Genomic DNA, 21,200 nt, shown 5'->3' on the forward strand with positions numbered 1-21,200 from the left:
AGATTGTGAGCAGGTAGCAGCAGCGGCAACAGCAACCTGTAATTCACCTCCACTGCAGGTTTACTAGCTTAGTAAGGCTGTGTGGGGACAAACTAAACAATCTCATCGAAATGAAAGCCTTCCAAAATTCAGGTTAATGAAATGAGCTGTGCCAGTGAATGAGGCAGAGAAAAAAAAAAGGTGAAATGCTGTAATAACAACCAGAAAAAAAAAAAAAAAAAAAAAAAAAAAAAAAAGTATCCACGGTTGATTCTGTTCACTTTATTTCAGTACATGTTACTCATACAAAATAATCTGTACAAAGGCTAAAATAGGTCATATTTTTTGCATAGAAGGAACAGTGATGTAAAACAAAAAGCCAGGGTGGAATGGCACAATGAACTCCACTCACTATCACACACGGGCTTGAAAACAATTAGGTTAAAAAGGGGACCAAGCTCCGTACAAAAATACTGTCCTGCTCACTGCATGCTGCTGAAGCATGAGACAAATTGGTGATAGTTTCCACTTTCATCATCTCTCTTTTGTTCTTTAGAAAAAAAAAATCCTCTGCTCGACTGGCTGACTACCATTAGCTCATCCCTGCATCTTTAGGACAACAAGTCCCTCAGGTTTTGTTATTATTATTTTTTTTTTTTAAAAGAGGCCATTTCAAGGAAGGGATGCCACTCTTTCTCACTAAACACACCATGGGATCTGCTGTTACACCATTTCACTTTGCTCTTCATGCCAAACTCCCCCCCCCTCTGAAAAAAAGAAATGCTGTTTAAATGCTGTCTATATAATTGAGGGTGACATAAAAGGGAATACATGAGGAGCATCGAGTCATTAAATATGAAAGGCAATGACCGTACAGTATCGTGGGATTTTTGTGACACTGTTTCCTTTATTTAAAAAATAGTTGATTTAGAGAATAAAGAGAAGGTAGTGCACCAGCTAGTATAGATATTCAGAGTGCTTTTACGTGTAGCAGAAAACTCCACAGGACAAAGCTGGCAGGTATCAGATAGTGCCACCCAGCAGAACACAACATCAAACACACCATTTCTCGAGCATACATTTCCACTGCTCAGATATTCAGCTTTAGCACGGGGGAAGGATTAGAAGGAAATTACAGAAATAATATGTTGAAGGTGGCAAAAAAAATAAAAATACAATTTAAAAAACAGTTTCAAAATTCCTCACAGCAGACAAAACCCAATTACTGCATGTGTATTCTTCCTTTAACATCTCAGTGCCTTACTGGGAGTGCTTCCATCGATGAGAGGGAATACTTTATACTTCCAAAAAAAAAGATTATAAAAAAAAAACCATATGGCTTACTGCAAGATGAAAATGTAGTCAAATCAAACATAAAAACCATACTCACAAAAACACAAATTCACATGAAAATGTACACTGCTCCAGGACTTAAAAAAAACAGAGGCTGGAAAAACTAGCAAACATGAAACAAATGGGTAACATCAGAGTAGAAGATATGTCTGTAAAGGAGCACGAGAAGTGCATGGGTTGTTAGAAAATGAAACTGTCAAAGTAAATGTTATTATAAGCAGCAGATAAAGTGTAACAGTAAGTTACATCAGTTGTAAAGTGAGCATATTTACATCCGGGGCTAACATACAGGGCTGTTATATTGGAGTGGCATGAGCTCTGTTCTACGGTGTCAGCTATTAGATCATGCTCTAGAAATACATAATGGGCCTTACACTGGCAGTTTTTAAGACGTACTGTAGATTATAACAGTACGTCCTAATTTAATTAAAGTAGATCTTAATACAGAAGCACGACGACAAGCGTCGTGCCAAATTTTCCCTCTATCAGCTGCGACTTAATTACTTTAACTGCCTGTAGCACTGTCAAGACAGAAAGGCCTTTTTTTGCACCTTTTAGAGGAACATTGCAAAGACTAATCCTCTATGAAACAAATGCTTAATGGTGTCATGTTCTCACAAGGGGCGACAATGAGCCTCTGTCATGACTGGAAAAAGGGGGGGGGGGGAGAAAAGAAGCCAGTAAAAACAGCCTGTGACAAAAAAAACCAACAGTATATCGTATAAAAACAAACATTTAAACAGCAACAACAAAATGTACAAAAATAACATCATTAAACAGCGTTTGTTAAAATGGCATTCATCCCTGCATTTTGAAAACATGGAGGAACATTTACTCTGACAAAATCATGGAAAACTAGGTGACGGCAGCAGAGCTGAGAGGGAGTTCACACGAAGGAGAAAATGTCAGAATGTCGGCACAGTCAGATCAGTCGGGGGCAAAGAGTTACAGAGTCTGCAGGCTGGGTCTCTTGGGTGTGACGTCAGATTTGGAGACAGACACTGCCTTCATTTTATTTCTACCGTTCTGCTTTCTTACGTTTTCTGCAACCTCTGTCTTTAAATGCCTTTTCACTCAATTTGAGGCAAAGCAACACAAAATATTCATCCGAGAAATCGTCTTAACTCCCTGTCTACTCTCAGGATACAATGCAGCCCGATTTATAGAGCCGTTACACCTTTTCTTCCTGAAACCTCTCCTGGGTGCAGAATATACCTTGGAGCAGTTTCGAGGTGTCCAAATAACCCAGCTGTATTCATACAGTGTCAGGATTGCCAGCTACTGTATGTATAGTGCCAGGTGTCTGCAGAATGAGGCAGTAAATAAGGGACGTGTAAAGAGTTTGTGGAGGAAGCCAAGCAGAGGAGATGTGACCGCTCGTGCCTGCGCTGTACATCAGCTGCTGTCATGTTCTCCCTGTGGACACAACATGAAGAGAGTCAGCGCATATGGGGGGAGGCAGTGTATGGTAGCCAGCAGGGTCGCTGCACATCATTGCCCAACTCTGTTGTTTCCTGGTGCACGAAATGTCCGTCAGATTAAGTAATCACCAACCCAATTTAGAAACGGATGCAAAAAGATTCACTTTAGGCGATACTCGGAGAAAAACATTCTGCCAGACTGTGACGAGGTCTGATGAGTGAATCTTAGCGAGTCATTTTTAGGGCTACCCCCAACTAAAGATTCTCCTCGTAGACTATTAGCTATCAGTTCAAGCCAATAGTTGACTAGTCGTCGCACGTTTATAATATTAGTTTAATTATTTAAATATGTTTTTTTTTTTGGCATCAGAAATTGTTTAAGTTCAAGGGCGGACGGCAAATATGATAAGTAACATTGTTAACAGTGTGCTACATTACAGAGAAATACAAAACCATAATAATGAGCCTTTAAAATATAAATGTTGTTAGCGCACGCACGATTCAAGCTGCCTGTTAACGATAATGCTAACGATAAAAGCAATAATGATTCTGTCGGAACAACGAGTTAGGAGAGTGAACATTTTCTTAATCTATTTCAACACAGTATACTGCATCTTAGCGTAATAGAGTCTGGGTCTCGGCTACGAACAGATTATGAGCAGCCAGTGCATAAAAGGATCTGCATCCTTCAGTGTGTGCATGTGTGTGTGTGTGTGTGTGTGTGTGTGTGTGTGTGTGTGTGTGTGTGTGTGTGTGTGTTCAAGAAAGAAAGACCAAGAAAGGAAAAAAAAGATGGAAGTTGCACCCTGGGCAGTAAATATGGTGCACGACATTTTGGATAGCTGCTATTTTGAAACTCGGGCCAATCTGGACACTTTGTGGCTGATTACAGAAACTTAAATCACTGCGGTCTGCATGAACTTAAAGTTAAGTTGGCTCCCACACACTCGCAATAGAGAGGGGTGGAGCTACTGTGATTGGTGGTTTCACTGTGAGTCACCCGGTCCCCCAAACAATCACAGGCAGATCGTCCTTCCCGCTGAGCCAATCTTAGGTTCAGAGTTTGACTGAACAACTAATGAAAACTCGGTCAATAAAGATTTTTCTAGCCTTCAGCCCAACTAATTGTAAATGAACACTGACCGAGTTTCAAGGTTTCATCCAATGGAACAAATTCTCCTTGCAATGATTATCCATCTGTTTATTCTCTATGCCCACTTTTTCCTGAACAGGTCGCCAGTTAATTAAGACAGATAATTATTCACAAACAAACCTACAGCCAGTTGAGGGAAATCAAGGTTTGAACCCAGAACCTTCTTGCTGTGAGGCAGTAGTGCTAACCACTGGACCACTGTACCACTCTCCTGCAAGGATTGTGGCCCCCATGGTTGCTAAAATCACCTGGGCTACAAACACATGTCCCTCACTGGTGCTTTTGGTAAACAACAAAGCAAAAATGCTGTTGAATGGGTATATAGTAAGCTGGTATATTCGGGGTGTTTAAAAAACGATGCTGCACCGTAAGCATCCGACCATTTTAATGTATAGTTGAGCTTTAACCAAATACCTAAATAAGTGCTGCTAAATTAAAGGGAAGGCAACTGCCATCAGTCTGGCACCACTTTTCACTGGGTCTAATTCGAACCACCATGTACTGCACGAACAAAACAAATCGATGGACTTTTAATCAGAGTCACATACCACATGGAGAAAAACAAGGCCGTGTGGCAAATGAGGACAGTGAAGACTTGGAGCTGCAGCAGCAACAAAAAAAATCAAACCGAAGACGGCGCGGAGGCAACTAACAGGCAGAAAGAGTAAAGAAAAGAGGAAGATATGAGCATAGGAAATTAAGTGGACAGAGGATTTTCCTCCTCCATAGATCTAACTCTTTATATGTAACAAAAACCGCAGCAGTTTCAAGCAAAGAGCACTGATCCAAACTGTCTGTTGTAAACACCCATCAGAATTTCCAAACTAACTTTATCATTCAAGACTGACCTGTTGTCCTTCGTATCGATGTGCAAACACACAGCAATTAAGGGTTATTACAGACAATTTGAGTGTGTTCGCTCTGAAAAAAAGTAGCTAATCTGGTTGAATTGTTGTCTTATTTACAACTTGCCTGATCGTCTGATGCTTGTTTGTTGTTCGTTGGACTTTGTTGAAATGACAGATGTCTAATCGTACTTACTTCAGAGAGTACACAGTCACAACAACTGATGATAACCGAACATAACCTAATGATACTCAAAGCCGAAATGATCCTTTAACAATAAACGCGTCTATTATACCACCACATCTTCAGAGATTTCTAAGCCTCAAGCAGACACACTGGTAAGAGCAGATGTAGAGTATTTTCAGTCTTCAGGAGGTTGACTGACGCTCAGGCCTCCTGTTGCGAATCAGCGGTAAACAGAAGTGTCCTACAGGGCATGTTTCCATACCTATTTGAATCAGCTTTGATCTGCCTACACTGCCACTTCCTCCCCCTCCTCTTGGCTGCAAGAAAAAGGAAGCTTACGTAAAAATCGGAGAAAGTCCCAAACCAGAGGTGTAATTGTGTGATGAACAGGAATGTCAGCAGAGACACTGTGTGTGCACATGGGGCACAAAACTCATTGCTCTCTGACATGAAGGAAGGAAATCGGGGTGAAAAAAGAAAGTTGGAGGCGAGCGTGAGGTGACAGCCGCAGAGAGAAAGAATGAGGAAGGCAGAGCGAATGGATGAGATCTTAAGAATATTGAAGAGACGCTGAGGCCACCTCTCCTACCATTATTGATGGCAGCGGCCAGACATGTCTGCTCCATTTTTGCACCTTCTGCCCTCATTTCTCAGTATTTCTATGTGCTGTTTTCTTTTCTTTTCTCTGCAGCTTGGACTGTGTGATAAAACATACACACAGAGCTACACACCACAACCCAGTCTGTATTCTCAAAGGGGGGAGAACTCTATCACAAAGATCTCCTCAGCTGACAGTGCTGGTGGAGCCTTAATAAACAATCATTTTAAACCATTTGTATTGTCTCACAGGGAATGGGAATACTGCTGCTGTGTGGCAGCACAAAGTGGTTGTGTGTGTATGTGTGTGTGTGTGTGTGTGTGTGTGTGTGTGTGTGTGTGTGTGTGTCATAGGCAGATTTGTGCATTACAATTTATCATTCAGAGAATGCTGCAGAATTTGGTAAAAAAAAAAAGAAATCCACTGATGATTTCTCACGCTGACATGATGTTCCTCCATCGCGCTCACTTTACCCAAATCTCTAGAGCTGCATGAAAAAAAAATATGAATCATGGATTAAATTAAAAACCATCCTGACATGTCTGTGCCCCCTCCACAGCAACGTCACGTCAAATCCAAACCCCACACACATACACGCCGCATATCTGACAGTTCATTGCACTGATCTGTTTTAACACTTACATTCCACAGGAGCGCTGATGACATACTTCCAATAAACTCCCCAAAAAATAAGTAAAAATGGCAACAACAGGCATTTCGACGACAAAAGGTAAATCAGTGAAATAGAAAATAAGCATGCCATGTTGGATCTTTTTTCATTTACAAAGGAAAAAAGGGGGCTTGACTTCGATGAGGAAAAACACTCCGCAAGAGGTGGAGGGTATTTATCAGTTTCATTGGCTCTCTTTGCCTTTGGAGAGGGTGTGTGGGCATTAGTAAAGTCTTCATTGTCTCAGAGTCCATCCTTCCTTCCAGCAAAATGTTAGTCCAAGCCAAAATGGAAAAAAAAAAAAAAAAAAAAAAAAAAAAAAAAAAAAAAAAAGATAAAAATTAAGTGTACTCAAGGGGAGTGACAACCAATGGGATTCTCTTCCTTGCCAAAAGTAGATGTCCCTTCTCTTCCAGTTGTGTTACTCTTTGGCAAAATGAATGGTGAGGGGAGAGAGTAGGACAGAGTGGGAACACAGCTGGAATCTGTACAGAAGGTCTGGGAACGAGGGGGGTGGGGGGTAAGGATGCTCAAAAGAGGTTGTAAAATGTGACGGGAAGCAGAGATGTTTAAATCAGAGTCTTATCCCATCAGGCAGTGGGGCTCCTCTCCGTTGGGTGCCGCTGCTCGAGGCTAAGCGTCGTACTTCTTCCCTGTTCTGTGGATGTGGTGGAACAGTGTCATGGAGAACGCCATGCCCAGGAGCTGTGGAGGAAACCAAAAGCAGATAGTGAATTTGTGTCTTTATGTGTCTGTTTGTGTGTAATATATGTGTGTGCATGTGTGGTTGTGATCTATTTGATGTTGATGCCTTGGGCTGGTTTGTGTTTTTGATGCACAATAAATCCTCTGGTGAAGTACGAACACATTTGTGTTCATTCTCCTTTTTTTTTTTAAGATGGCCTTCAAATGGAAGCTCTGGAATCTCTGTGATGGGAAAAAATGTACAGTGTGTGCAAGCATTAAGCCAATGAAGTAAATTGAGATGCCACTGAATCAAAGTAGCCAGCTATCTCTTTGAAGTTTCCATTACCCCTGATACTTCTACATCAAACACAGTCACAAGGCTGATCCTAAAACCATTATCTGGCAAAGTTCGGATGGCCGGGAAACAGCAAAGCACTGTATGGTGCAAAGTTTTTAATAAAAAAGCAATGTGGACTCCACCGGGGATTCCTACGGTATGTGATTAGCCTGGGAAAACTGCTGATTCCTCTTTAGTTTGAGTCTAAACCTAATTCATAGAGTTGCTGGAGAGAAAATGCCACCTTGAGCTGCTGTCAATCAAAACACTGAGCCCATTTCGGAGTAAACATCCAGCAATGAGGGAATTAGGACCAATGAAAAACTGCTTCAGAATCAACCCAATTATTTACATGTGGCTCATCGGTGTGACTTTGACGTGCACGTACAGTTCTCGCTGTCTCATTCAAGTCTGAGTGAGACAGCCTGACAGTTGCTCCTGCAGGACTCTTCAAAGCGCAATCATCCATCCCTGCTTAAGAATACATAAATATTGTTGAGATTTGTCAAACCATTGTGTAAGAAGATATACATTCAGGCTTTTGCAGGAGTCTGTCGTATATGCTGCCTAAATGTCTAAATCATTTATAAACCAGCGCTAAGTGCCTCTGGCTATTATGTAACACTGCAGACTCGTGGACAGCAGTTTTTCATGATGCTCTGCGTTGTCATGTCCCCCACCATTCATGTCTGCTAATCTGACAGCTCGAGGTCTGATTCTCGACTCTCCCTACCTCTCACGTGAATCAGAGGAGAGGGAGAGAGTGTGAGACTGTGTGTGTGTGTGTGTGTGTGTGTGTGTGTGTGTGTGTGTGTGTGTGTGTGTGTGTGTGTGTGTGTGTGTGTGTGTGTGTGTGTGTGTGTGTGTGTGTGTTTGTGTGTGTGTGTGTGTGTGTGTGTATAGAGAGGGATCGTTAAAATGAATGTCAGACGTTGTCAATTTTCAAACAGGGCCTTTATTTGTCAGTGTTCTGCCTGTGCATGCAGTGTGCGTGTTCGGAGAAGCAATGAACAGACAGGGAGGAGACGGTGTCATACAGGAACACAAGTGAATTACAATAAATGCAAATAAGCATGTAAGAATAGTGTGCAATCGAGTGTTCATACATAATGCAGACATTCTGTCTGTGTGGCTGCGAACTTTAACTAAAGCTCAAGCGCCATCTCCCCCCGAGGACATCAAACATGTGCAAAATCTTATAGAACTCAACGAGGAAATTTCCTGGTGAGGCCACCTTGTTCTGAATGAAAAAAAGATTCACGGATTAACAAGGGACTGCAGGGGATGAACAGTTGTACTTAGAAGTCAGGATGTAAAATATGTAAATATGTACATTGTACCTAAAGTTTTAAAGAACAGCAGGAGGACCTTAGATTGACTTTAGATAGGTCTCTTAATTTACCTCAGCAGCTGGAAGGATTGAAATAGACTGTAAGGTGAGGTGCAGTCAGAAATATTAGGTAGGTCCAAGGGATAAAATAGATTTAGGAAGAAGGTGCAGCACAGACAGTTACTGTTATAGAGGCTGATGCAAGAGCAGAGCAGAGCAGAACTGTGTTCACACGGATCGTGAAGTGAACTTACAAAGTCAAGGGAGTGTGAAAACACTGGCACAAGGAAGCGCAAATTGAAGGAAAAAACCTGAACTGGTTGCGAGTCTGTTACAGTGATGGCATGTACTGTAGTCAGACAACCCTTCATGCTCTTACATTCATGCCAAGGGACAGCTAAGAGGTTACAATTGTTACGTGCATGTCTTTGGAAGCACAGAGCGAAAATGTAAAAGTCCCCAACTGTCTGTTTCTGGATCTCAACCGTGGACCTTCTTGCCCCCCCCAAGAAAAAAAGAAAAGAAAAGACATGTCTGTGCAGGCTAAAAAAAAAAAAGTTTCAACTGAAGCGGAAATTTCAGGCTTAGCCATTTCATAATCACACAGACTACAGGAAGAGAGACTGGAGCAAAAGTACAGAAGGAAGTGGAGTTTCTGGTGAGAGCTGAGATCAGTCAGAATCTGAGTTGTCATACAAATGCAGCACAGACAGTGTGCAAGCACACGCAGCTGGATCGCTGCTGGCTAACTGCAGCTAACGTCTGTACAGTTGGTACATTGGCTGACTGGAGCGAATAAACACAACAAATAAAACACTCCAGTAGTCAAATTTGCACAAAGGCATTGCAAAAATAGGTTTGGCTTTGTTCAGTCTGAAGCCACTTTTAGAACACAACTTCCAAGTGAGTGGAAAAGCTACTGTGAAGAGTGAAAGTGAGACTAACTGTATAAAGAGGGATAGATGTAAAGCAGAGTTTAGAACCAAAAGAGAAACGGTACCACCAGAGGAATATCTATCACCCCTCCCTCCCCAAAGAGCCTTTAATCTCTGACTCTGTACCTGCTCCTCTATATTCAGTATAAACTCTTCTATCTTCTCATGGCTCCTTATACCTGACTGCAGCCCACTTGGCACAAAGCCAGGAGGCTTTGATTCTTCAGACAGGATCACGGTGCAGTAGACAGGGACTTCAATATTTCAAGATGTGTGGGGGCCCGGAACGCCCACTGAGCACAGGGCTCACAACTCTCTAAATAGAAGACGGTGACACAGAGGCCACTGGATGCTCGTGGTTTCTTTTGTTTTTGCATGTAACCAGACAGATAAACAGATGCAAAGCAAAAAAAAAAAAAGAAAAAGAAGAGACAGAAGGGGATAATAAAAGTACTATTTATCACTAAGCCTCCTACCTGCACTACCAATATGACCATTCCTATGGTTCCCAGCAGATGCTTGTTGTCATCCAGCCATTCCTCCACTTTCTCAAAGCAGCCCTGAAAAGGAAATAAAAGCTTGTAAAGATACCACTTCAACTGTGCCCTTTTCAGTGTGGCAGCAGAATAATGCCACTTCAATAGCAGGGTTGGCTGTTGCCTGTTAAGTCATCCAGAAATTGTCCACCATCCAGTTCACAGTTTTCAGAAAAACATTCACTTTTTCCACATGGGATATGCCGTAGGAGCAGGGGAGGTGTTAAAACGAGTGAATTACTTATGAGTGACGAGTTTTATATGCAAACATATGGTACATAGGAACAGACGTTTGCACTATGCGTACTCTTAAATACATTCCCACCTGGGTTCATCCAGAGGTCGCTCGCTGGCAGGGAGGTAAGGTGAAGGAATTAATGGTAGTTTCAGCGGCAAAGTGGGACCCCTTTGTGAGTGTGGATGCTGAGGCAGCGTGTAAAACTTAACTATATAGCGTGTGGCCGTCTCCTCTGGCCAAGATTACACATGAGCTTTTAGTGATGAGCTTTCCCAATGGGCCAGCTCAATGTCTGCCCATTTTCATTTTGGCAATTATATTACAGTTTTTAATCCTCTACTTTGGACCTGCTAACAAACCACATGCCAGACCAATAGCAGATTAGGGTTGTAATGGGGAGGGGGTAACACAACTGAACATTGTGCTGTGAGGTTTTTGAGAAATAAAAGTGCTGTTGTCTCATGCATAATAGAAAAGAAAATCCATTGTGCTTAGAATTCAGCAATATGAGGAGAACTTTAAAGCTACTTTAAGTAGACACAGGGTTGTAAAAGCAACTACGGAACAGATGGAGGAGCAATTTCCATGTCCCCTGTGAATTAAAGCGCATGCAAATGGCTGATATCAGTCAGGTGTCTAGAGTATCATAATTCAGCTTTGGAGGCCATGTATATTCAAGCACTTCCAACACCACGAGTTTATGAATCTATCTGATAATTCCTCTTAAAAGACTCCCCACCCTTCCTACAAAGGAGCAAAACACCCAAACTGAGTTTACATCTTTTTCTCTTTTCTTTGCTGTTATTTTGTGTTTTTGTTTAGAAGTCACTTTGTTTCTCTGTGCTGTATTTTTGCCACTCGGTATGGTCATTTTGTTTCTCTTTGTGGCCGTTTTGTGTCTTTTTACTGTCAATTCGTCTCTCTGCAGTTGTTTCGTGTTTCTCTGCAGTCATTTTGTGCCTGTATCTGTTTTGTATATTGTTGCTGTCATTCTGCATTTGCTTTCAAGTAATTTAGAGTCACTTTGCTGACATTTTGTCTTATGTCATTTTGTTTCTCCTTCTAGAAGTTTTGCTATCCTGGTATTATTACCGGACCCAAATTCATTGCGTGAATAGATGGGTCTGGCCATGCTCCACTGTCATGTTTAGCTAATAGCTAAATCTGGTCCAAAGCATCTTTTCTCTTTCTGATAATAACATATTTTGTGCATTGTCCCTGTTCCAAATAGACCTAGAAAATAATTAAATAAAAATAAAATATGACATATGTTGTGCACCCAAACTCACCAAGCTCTAAACAACAGAGATCTTTGCCCGACGTGAGCAGAATGCCAGGCCATGTAGCTAAATGACCATCACAGACCAATTGATATTTGTTTGCTTTGCTCTAACTGTTCATATCGCCTCATGTAGCTCTACCAACGCTACCATTGTTTGAACTACATAAAAAAAAAAACAACACAGTTGACTTCTTTGAGACTTTGAGAGTCCTTTGATTAACTTTACAACAAGAGATGCACTAAAAAAAAAAAAAATCATATATCATATTATGTGTTGTACATATAACAACAACAACAAAAAAACATGTTTGCATTCACATTACAGTCAATGTCGACTCACCCTGTTCCAGAACATGTTGGTGGAGTTTCTCCCACAGTTCTGGTAATGCTCCTGGCAGCAGCGGTCAGGAACTACCTTCTCCTTCAAGGCCTCATGCCAGTCGGTGTATGCTATCACACCACAGCACTTCCACTGTGATTGACACACACACACACACACACACACACACACACACACACACACATTAATATAAAGTGAAAAAGTGTTGTAATTTTCTCCTTTTCCTTTAGAGGACTACAATAATGGATTGAAGCGTACTTCACGAGCCAGTATGGACTTTTAAAGTCACATTAGTGTCACAGCTACAAGCCAGGACATACATTAGCTGGAATATTGCAGAATTATTTTGCATTTATGTGTCACTTCTAGTGTTGTGATTAAACATTCATATGGGTTTCTAGTGTTCAGTGTAATGCGTGATGTGAGGTCTACCTACCTCCGCCTGGATGATGTTCCAGGCATTTCGCAGGCCTATGTTGTTTTCTGAGTTGTAGAGAGCGAGCCCATCCTTTAGATCCTGCTTTGCATTTTCACTCACCTGGAGATAAAAAAAAAAAAAAAAAAAAGCCCCCAAAAATAGGTGTTTGAGTTGGAGACCTTGGTTGAAAGGAGTTGCCTCAGCAAGAACAGTCAACTGAGTTAAAGCATTCATTACAGTCTTTAAGCAATCTTTAAGCCGAAGTAGGCAATCAAAACTTGACTGTCGTGTACTCACATTATTATTCTCTTTTCAAACTGTCAAGGTCCTCTTTACACAGGTGTAAACAATAATGGCAGTGTTAATGCCATGCAGTAAAGTGCTTTAAAGTGCTTGTTTTTTGTGAACACTGACTTCTCTTTGTGAGAAGATCCTGAAAGATTAGCGAGAGAAACGTTTCATCACTCATTCTAGTGACTTCGTCAGTAGATCTGTCACAATCATTACATAATCACCTGATTACGATTATTTAAACTGACTGCAATCATTGTGCATAATCATTGGAATTATTTCCATTCAGCTGTATAAAAACAACTTAATCAAACTAATGGAAACATCAAATTCTCATATCATTTCCACTGCTAATGGTGTGATTGGCACTCTTTTGATGAAATCCTTTCATTGCACTCTCTTTTTAAACTATGATTTAGTGGCCCATGAGTGGAAAATTGGGCTCATCAAATGTTTATATCGGGGTGCTTAACCTCTAGTTTTTGAACGACAGTATATTAATGAGCATTTATCGACATGAACAGCGATGATTGTGGGAACATTTTGGTTTTAAGCCCACTGAAAACAGGAGAGCCCAACAACATGAAGGAGACGATCTGTCAGATTTGCAGCCTAAGGCTGTGAATGAAAGTAAAATGAACAGAAAAAGACAATCAAACTGTGAATCGCAAATATCCTATATGATGATAGATGCAGCCGTATTTGTTAGTCTCAACTGACTGCAAGTATCCACAATCTTATAAACAGCACAGTTGCATGGTTGAGCATGCATCCAGATCTCATCATGTCTGGATGCATGCTCAACCACGAATACTTAGATATCTGACAGTGGTAGCTACAATGTAAATACACAAAAAAACAGTGGAAAACAACATCAGCTACGCAGCTCACTAACAGGTCACCGCTTTGTTCTTGTCATATAAATATAACTCTGCCACAGTGACTTGGACTTTTGTGTGATGTCTTGTGTATCTGACACGTCACGTGTCGCTTTTCTCCGCACACTGAGCTTCAACGTGCCCTTCAGCGGTGTTAGCAAATCATTTTCCTCTTGACTGAACCCCAACAATGTGCTCGGGGTTGTGCTATGTCTGATGGAGATTAATATCTCATTGGATGTGATAATGAGATCCAAAATCAGAGCTTTAGCTCTCCTGCAGTTTGCTGTGCCTGTGGGGATTTGCTAACTGCCAGGGCAGATTGAGGGGTGCTTCAGATACAGGGTAATTATGACTGTAAAAATGACATGCACTGCCAGAAACATGCTGTACATCCTCACAGGCAATGTAAGGAATATCACAACAAAAGGAACACGCTTGCTTTAATGGTTAAAAGCTGAAAGGGTGTGCTCAGGAATATCTATTTTAAAATAGATATTTCTAAAATCTGCACACAATAAGAAAAGTGGCATCATGTCTGTCACTTCCTGACACAACAGGATGCTTACAGCTATTCTCTGACTTCTTTACTCATAGAGGCAGGACTGGTATTCAGCTTAACAGTGTTTACACTCTGCACAGTAAATCCTTCAGTTAAAAAGATAACGGAGGCAGGAACAACGAGGCAGCTGGTAGGTAATGCCAGCCTGGTTTTGATAAATGAAATACAATTTTAATGTCACTAGACTAATAGCTTGTGTAGCTCAGCCTCCATGCTGTACACTGCACTATGTAAGAGAAACAGAGCCATCCTTTCTTTGACCACACAGAAAACTAGATAAAGCTTGAAATTAAGTGGTTCAGCAATTTATCGGTACGAATAAAAAGCCTCTAACCTTTGTTTTCTCAGCTGCGAGGCATTAGAAATCTATTTGCTGAATTAGACATAAAAGTCAAACTGAATTTTTACTGAGTAATTAAAGCTTCTCTGGCAATAAATGCTTTTGTAATCATTAATCATGCAAAACCCATTTAAAACATCCTCTAAAACCTTTGAAATCAGATTAGTATAATTTCAAATCAAAGTGTTCTTTCTGTCTCTGTGACTTTGCTGAGGCAGAGGAGGATCTGTGTATATGCACCCCGAGAATGAGGCCCCACCATATCTGTCCTCGTGTAGGAAAATGAGTCGAAGAGCAGCATCATCAATCTCTGCCTCGTACTTTGTTTCTATGCTCTATCTTCTCTTCTCCATCTAGGCTATATGTGATGTTACTGGCTCATTACTGACTCCTCACCCTAACATAGTCAGTAGAGAGCAAGGCCCCCCCTACTACAATAAAAATCATCTTCTGCGTCTCCAATAAGTCTCTGCACATCTTATATTTCATGTGAGGAAGTCTTTGTTACAGCCTGAAATGAAACTTAATGATCCAGATTCACTGCTAACGAGAGGCAGACAAATGAGTACAGAACAAATAAGGATTTGATCATGCAATACTCTGACCCATTTTCTCCTTGCGAAAGAAGCAGATAAAAACACATCTTTGTTGCTTTAGCCGTTTTTTTTTTTTTTTTTTTATGATAAGGAAAACTAACTTCTTGACTGAAGTTCATGTGGCTGGTACTGAAAATTGTTCACATAACGGACCGACACTGTGCTGTGACCACATCTAACTCTTGGTAAGTTTTCTCTGAATTTTGCCATGAGGCATCAATGCAATATGTCATGTGTGGCATATTGACAAAGGCCCGAGACGCAGCTCATACTTCTCATTACAAAGATAAGCTTTTTGTCTCCTCTGGGCTGGCCGAGTCCACCATCAGCAGTAGAGGACAGCACATTCATCACAGAAATCTAAAGGGTTCAGCTCGGCCAGCCGGGGGAAACACAAATGAGTCACAGAAATGGAGTAAACAAATAATGACAAGTACATATACATGGTGACAGGGTGAAGGAAGACGTAGGCTTTCTATCCAAACTGGTGTGTGTTTTCTGCCAATTTTCACAAAAACAGAACAGAGAGTGGGCGGTAGATTGTCTGATAAACACCTGCCTGTCTATTGAAACGTTGTAATAATACAAAACACCATACTGGATTTAAAAAATGTGAGTTGTTGAAGGGATTTTTTTCCCCCCAAACTTTTTCCAAAGTTTTTCCAAACATACTGTGTCTGATGAGCACAGAGATATTAAGAATTCCAGTGTGAAGTCTCCCTGTTGTCAGAGTTCGGCCCCTGATCTGGTTTCATGTTAACACCCGGGAGAGCAGGTACACTGAAACCTGTCAGTGTGCAGACATGGAGCTACACTGAATATTCATGACCGGAGCACATGGCCATGACAGAACTGACTGCTCCAATTTCTAAAACTGGGAGAGATCTGAACTTTTTGCGGGCGTTTCAGTGTTGAATATGCACCATATTACAGGTCACAAAGGAAAGGTCACATCTGACACACAGATGACAAATTCCTCAAGTTTTGCCTTTGAGGATAACCGGCTAACAACTGGTGTCTCAGAGGGCAGATTGGTGAATGCTGTGAAGCACTCAGAGTTGCACACACAACACAAGATAGCATTAACAGTAGGTGGTGTGATGGGTATAGAATAGGAATTCTATTGTGGCACTTCAACCCAACTTCTATTTATCAATTTAAACAATTACAATCTTTAAACGATGCTGCAATTCCAAATAAATCACAGCTTCTGCAGAAAGATTTCACAGAAACAAAAATCAACATGCTATGCAGGTTGTTCAGTAAACATCCAGAAAATAATCAAATGAAAAATAAAGACAGATCATCTGTGAAATAAGGTTTCACTGAAGGTATATAGTGTGGATTTAGCTTGGCAAGCTTTATTTAAGAATAACCAAGGCTTTGGTGAAGGAAGTTAACTTCTCACCGACTATATCTGTTTTGTCCCTAACTTTTATAAAAATGATGGCTGATTTTTGCAGCTTTGCCTTAAAAACAACATAGTTATGTTTCGAAGTTATTTATGTTGCGGTTGAGGTAAATTATTGTGATAGTTATGCTGTATATCCTCAAAGATGCCAAATTAATTAACGCGCATTACTTTTCATCACTGGATTTTGAATTTTCTATTGAAACCGGCTCCATAATCATTCCAAGAGTAAAACTGCATGGGTAAACCAATCCTGAGATTATTCGATATAAAAGACAAGACTGTTCAAGTCGCTTCATTTGAACCTCCTTAAATATGACTCAATCAAAGCAGCACACACTAGAGCAAATTGTCACTTATTTTTGTGTTTTTGTGAATGAAAGCAAGTTTTTTTTCCTGTGTTGTCAGATCAAAGAGGCAGAGCTGGCATGCCTCCAATCAGCTGAAAGTCTTACTTCACAACCAAACACCAAACAGATAGTCACACCCCATCCTCCATCATTAGCTGCACTGTCTTCCAGGATAAACACACGTCCACAAATCTAATCTTACTTTCTCACGTGATTTTACTCTACTGCACCTCTTTTAAATGTGATTAGAACTCTTATTTTCCCTTATGTGATCTTTATTGGATCACATACGATCAGGGCACACTGGGCTTTAATTGTCAAATCACTTGATTCTCACGTAACGAAGACGTTAATGACATTTTACTGATGTTCTTATTGCACCGGACAAGTGCGTTTACTGCCTGAAAGTGTAATAAAGGATGAGGGGACAAACAGCATCAGAGGCAGACGTCCCCAGCAGCAGGTCATTAAACAGGATACTTAATTCTCTCAGTTGCACTGCAAGCATGTGCCGGGTAGCCTGAGGCCAGGGCACTTGACAGAGCCAGGGGAAGACCCCCGATCCTGCTCTATAATTGGTCTGGAAAAATAATGCGTGGCCAGGGATGGAACATAATTCTGCCGTTATACAAATGCAACTCATTGCTAGATGAGCCTGCTGGTTTGTTGGGTTGTTAGTGAGATAAATCCGGGATGTGCGACAGCCTTTTTGGCTCTCCAAACTTAGCAAACCTTCCCTTCCTCCTCCATGACATCATTGCTCACTCCTGACTCTTTTTCTGACACTTTAAAGTGACACCTCATCTCACTTTTGTCCTCTTCTGATCCTCCCTTTAAATATTTTGGGATATTTCAACACCCTAACACGTGGCACATTCATCACCTTGTCATTTCTGGCCTTGATAGCTTATTTTGCATTTTCTCACACCTTTGTCCACCTGTTTTTCTTCCACACCTTCTCCCCCTCCTGCATTTTCTTTTTACATCCCGATGCACATGCTCGGCTGCTTCCTGTCTCTGCTCGCCAGGTTCTGCTTCCTCATTCTGAGCTAATAAACCTTCATTGGTGTTCGGCTCAGCGTGTTGGGTCGACGGAGGCACAATGAGGTCACAGCGTTAAAGACGGATGGCTGTAATCTGGTTTGTGGCCCAGCCATCTGCTGTAGTCAGCTGGTTGCTAACTGCGGGCCCAGCCTTTATTATACTACGGCCTCTACATGGCATTTAATCAGAGAGCTTAACACCACTGGGCTGTGGAAAGGAAAGAGGGAGTACCCACGCACAAGCCATACCTGAAGGCAAGACCGCTGGGGTGCAGAAGACGAGAGAGAAATTCTCTTTAAAGAAGAATGAACGGTGCTACTTAAACAGGATTAAACTAGTGGAAATGCTGAAATAAGGGGGGGGGGGGGAGACAGTGACAAAATGGAAGCAGTGAAAAACATTTGATCCTGCAGCAAAACCAGATATTGAATGTTCACATCTTCCCCACATCTCGCTGACAGCTTGTCACCTGCAAGAATCACACTTCGCACAAGGCATCAGTCATGACCTAAAGATGGCCTATTTGAAAGACTAAAATATCTATTTTGCAGACCTCTGTCGATACACGTTTAAAAGTTGCCAACTACTGTATGTCTTCCAGACTTGTTAATAAATGCTTTGTGATTAGAAGATCAAATAGGAGACGTGAATTAGTGATTCCTCTGATCACAGCCTGTAGCAGAGGATGAGCAGAGCCTCATACAGCATACTTGATCTCACTGGAGAGAAGGAAGTCGAGAGGAAAGAGACAGAGAAAAAAAACTACCTATAATAGCAGGCCTTGTGTGACGGACACCAATTGTTCTGCATCCAATCCGAACAGCCACACACGGTTTTCTCAAATTTGCTGGACGTCTGAAATACCATCTTCAATAACATATAATTTGCTGTAATAGCTATGCTTTCCAATGACATTTGAAGACCAATAAAGGAAAATATATTTAGTGGTGATCCGCATTATCGCGGTTTCACATCCCATTAGGTCTGAGCCAGCATAAACACGCTGTAATTTAGCAGGATGGGATAAACATAAAATATGGTGGGTATTCATTGGAACTTGTGAGTTCTGCCCGAGTAATGCCCTATTCTTTACAAATGCACATTCATTTGATTTCTCATTTAAGAAATCCTCAGCCCTACTTTGCTATCTTTACCCTCACTTCACAGGTGATGGGAAGGCACTGCTATGAAGTCAAGAGGCTCTCTATTTAAATTCTGCTGCAGGGATCAGGGTTTGGAGTGCTTCTTTCTTTTTTTCATAGTTAAGCCGGTAATATTTTGGTGATAAGGCAACATGCATATTTACTCCTGACAGGGTGTGCCTGCGAGACCTGATCCAAATCTGAGAATGGATTGGCTGCTAAATGAATTCCTTTATCTGCCTGAGACTAAGTTTGAGAAATAACCTCAGAACAAAGAAGGAGAATTAGCCGATGTCCCGGGGGCTGACACAGAGACTTTGAATATATAAATAGTCAGATCTATCAGCTTCGTGTCCTTGAAAACAGACAGAAGTCTTCATGTCCCGCGAAAGGCATTTGTCATCTTCGGGATGAAACATTTGTGGCGCGATTAAATTTAACATGGTGAAGAATGCAGTCTGCGGATGGATGTCGGTAATATCCGGAGCTTTACATACTGTCATCTGTTGTCACCCCGTAGACGTTCACCTGCCTCGACCTCACTCGGGGGGTCATGAGAAATGTGCTAGGGACTAATTACAGGGAGCCAACTGGTGGGGATTGAGCTGCATTTTGTGGCCTAACCTTTGACTGCTGTGTTAATGGTAGAATGAAGACATTCAAGCTCCAGCCTGAGAAACATTCACATATACAAGAGGAAACTCAGACCTCCGGAAACAACTGGAGCATCGATATGTTTATCACACTAACACCTTTTATTGCTTTCTGCATTTGTGCAGTTTCCAAGGCTAAGATTTTTCCTCACTGCAACGTATGCCTCACACCTTTGGCATTGTGTGTCTCTTATATGGACAAATTGTGGCAAAGAAAAAATGTAGACCAGAACAGTAAATTACTTTATAGCTTTAAAATCCAGATGTAACACTGAAAACAAAATCAACTTACCTTATCTGAGTATACAAAGAAGAGGATGAGCAATATCAGCTCTGCCAGAAGAATTATCAGCAGGACAATGAAGAACTGTCAAAGAGAAGGAGGGAGAGTCGTGTTTTAACAGTTGCATTGTAAATCACTCTGATCATGCCAACAAAAACGTGTTTAGTATAAATCCGAGAGTCTACCCCTGTGTCTGTGAGTGCTACATGATAAAAGGAAAAACTGCTATTACATGATTGTATGTTATACACATGACAGTCTTTATACATTTATAATAAGCTCTGTATCTGTGATCTGTGGTTTATTTCACTGTAATCTCAAATGCAGTGTGTAAACGTGCGATTAGGAGATCCACATTGTCAGTCAGTTAAGGTTAAAGTAAAATAGTTTGTCATTTTGGGAAACGCACTTGTTTTCGTGCCAGGGGAAAGATAAGAGGAGCTTAGCAGCCCATTAGCTTTAGCTTAAAAACAGAAAACAAAGGAAAACAGACAGAAGGCTCTCTCTAAATGTGACAAAATCCGCCTACCAGCATCTCGTGAAGCTCATTAATCAACACGCTGCATCTCGTTTTTTTTTAATCTGTGGAAAAACCAGGCTGTAAAAAGGGGACGTTGTAGATTTTACGAAGGTTATGTGCCAGAATCTCTGATAACCTCACTGGCTCTGAAAGTTACTGCACAGCCAATAAATAATCTAACACTTAAAGAAACAAGATATAACCTGTTAATTAGTGAGCATTAGAGCTGCTGAAGGGTGGGTTTGGATAAATCTCAGATAGCCTTGCTTCATATACAGACATGAGAGTGGTATCAGTGTTCTCATCTTAGGCACAAAAAAAACCAAATGAATTTCCCAAAAATGTCAGTTTACAGTTAATGATTTCAGTTTGGGAGCAAAATACACCAAAATCCACATTACTTAAAAATAAAATAAAGCAATTCACTCAAAGAGGAGATAGAAAGATGGAAAATGAGACATGAAGGAAGAGGTGGGAGTGACAAAGGGAGGGGAAAAAAAGGAGAATCTATAAGTACTGGAGGGCTTGTGAACGTACAAGAGGAGGGAAAGAAGGTTTAATACCTCCTAAGACTAATTCCCAACACAGCCCTGCATCTCATCTGCTATTCTCCTCTCTCTACTTGACTCCGCTGCTGCTCGATATTTACCGAGCTCTTCCGCGCAGCATGGGAGGAGGCACGAGAACCTAGATTTTTAGAAAACCCCATTAATTCCAAACTCATTTGGGAGGGAAGGGGGTACGCTATTATTTGTGTCAAGGCCCGGATGAGATAGCTGTGACAGTCGTCGGATGAGTATTTAGGTTGCCAGTTTAGTGTT

The 21,200-nt window shown here is 41.2% G+C and overlaps 1 protein-coding gene across 2 annotated transcripts in view; it reads right to left on the reverse strand.

The window, feature by feature from the left end:
* Positions 1-246: 246 nt before the first annotated feature.
* Positions 247-21,200, reverse strand: part of tspan9a (tetraspanin 9a) — a 159,641-nt gene continuing 138,687 nt past the window's right edge. For both annotated transcript variants that reach the window (XM_069162469.1, XM_069162468.1), the window contains 5 exons: positions 19,869-19,943; positions 12,328-12,429; positions 11,892-12,023; positions 9,972-10,055; positions 247-6,911 (listed from right to left, as the gene is read on the reverse strand). In XM_069162469.1, coding sequence (XP_069018570.1) covers positions 6,840-6,911; positions 9,972-10,055; positions 11,892-12,023; positions 12,328-12,429; positions 19,869-19,943 — 465 coding nt within the window. In that variant the 3' untranslated portion in view covers positions 247-6,839. The remainder of the gene's footprint in view (positions 6,912-9,971; positions 10,056-11,891; positions 12,024-12,327; positions 12,430-19,868; positions 19,944-21,200) is intronic.

The sequence above is a fragment of the Embiotoca jacksoni genome, unplaced genomic scaffold (genome assembly GCF_022577435.1).
Source record: "Embiotoca jacksoni isolate LCO1_2020_lvr unplaced genomic scaffold, fEmbJac1.0.p SCAF_3, whole genome shotgun sequence".
NCBI classification, from domain to species: domain Eukaryota; kingdom Metazoa; phylum Chordata; class Actinopteri; family Embiotocidae; genus Embiotoca; species Embiotoca jacksoni.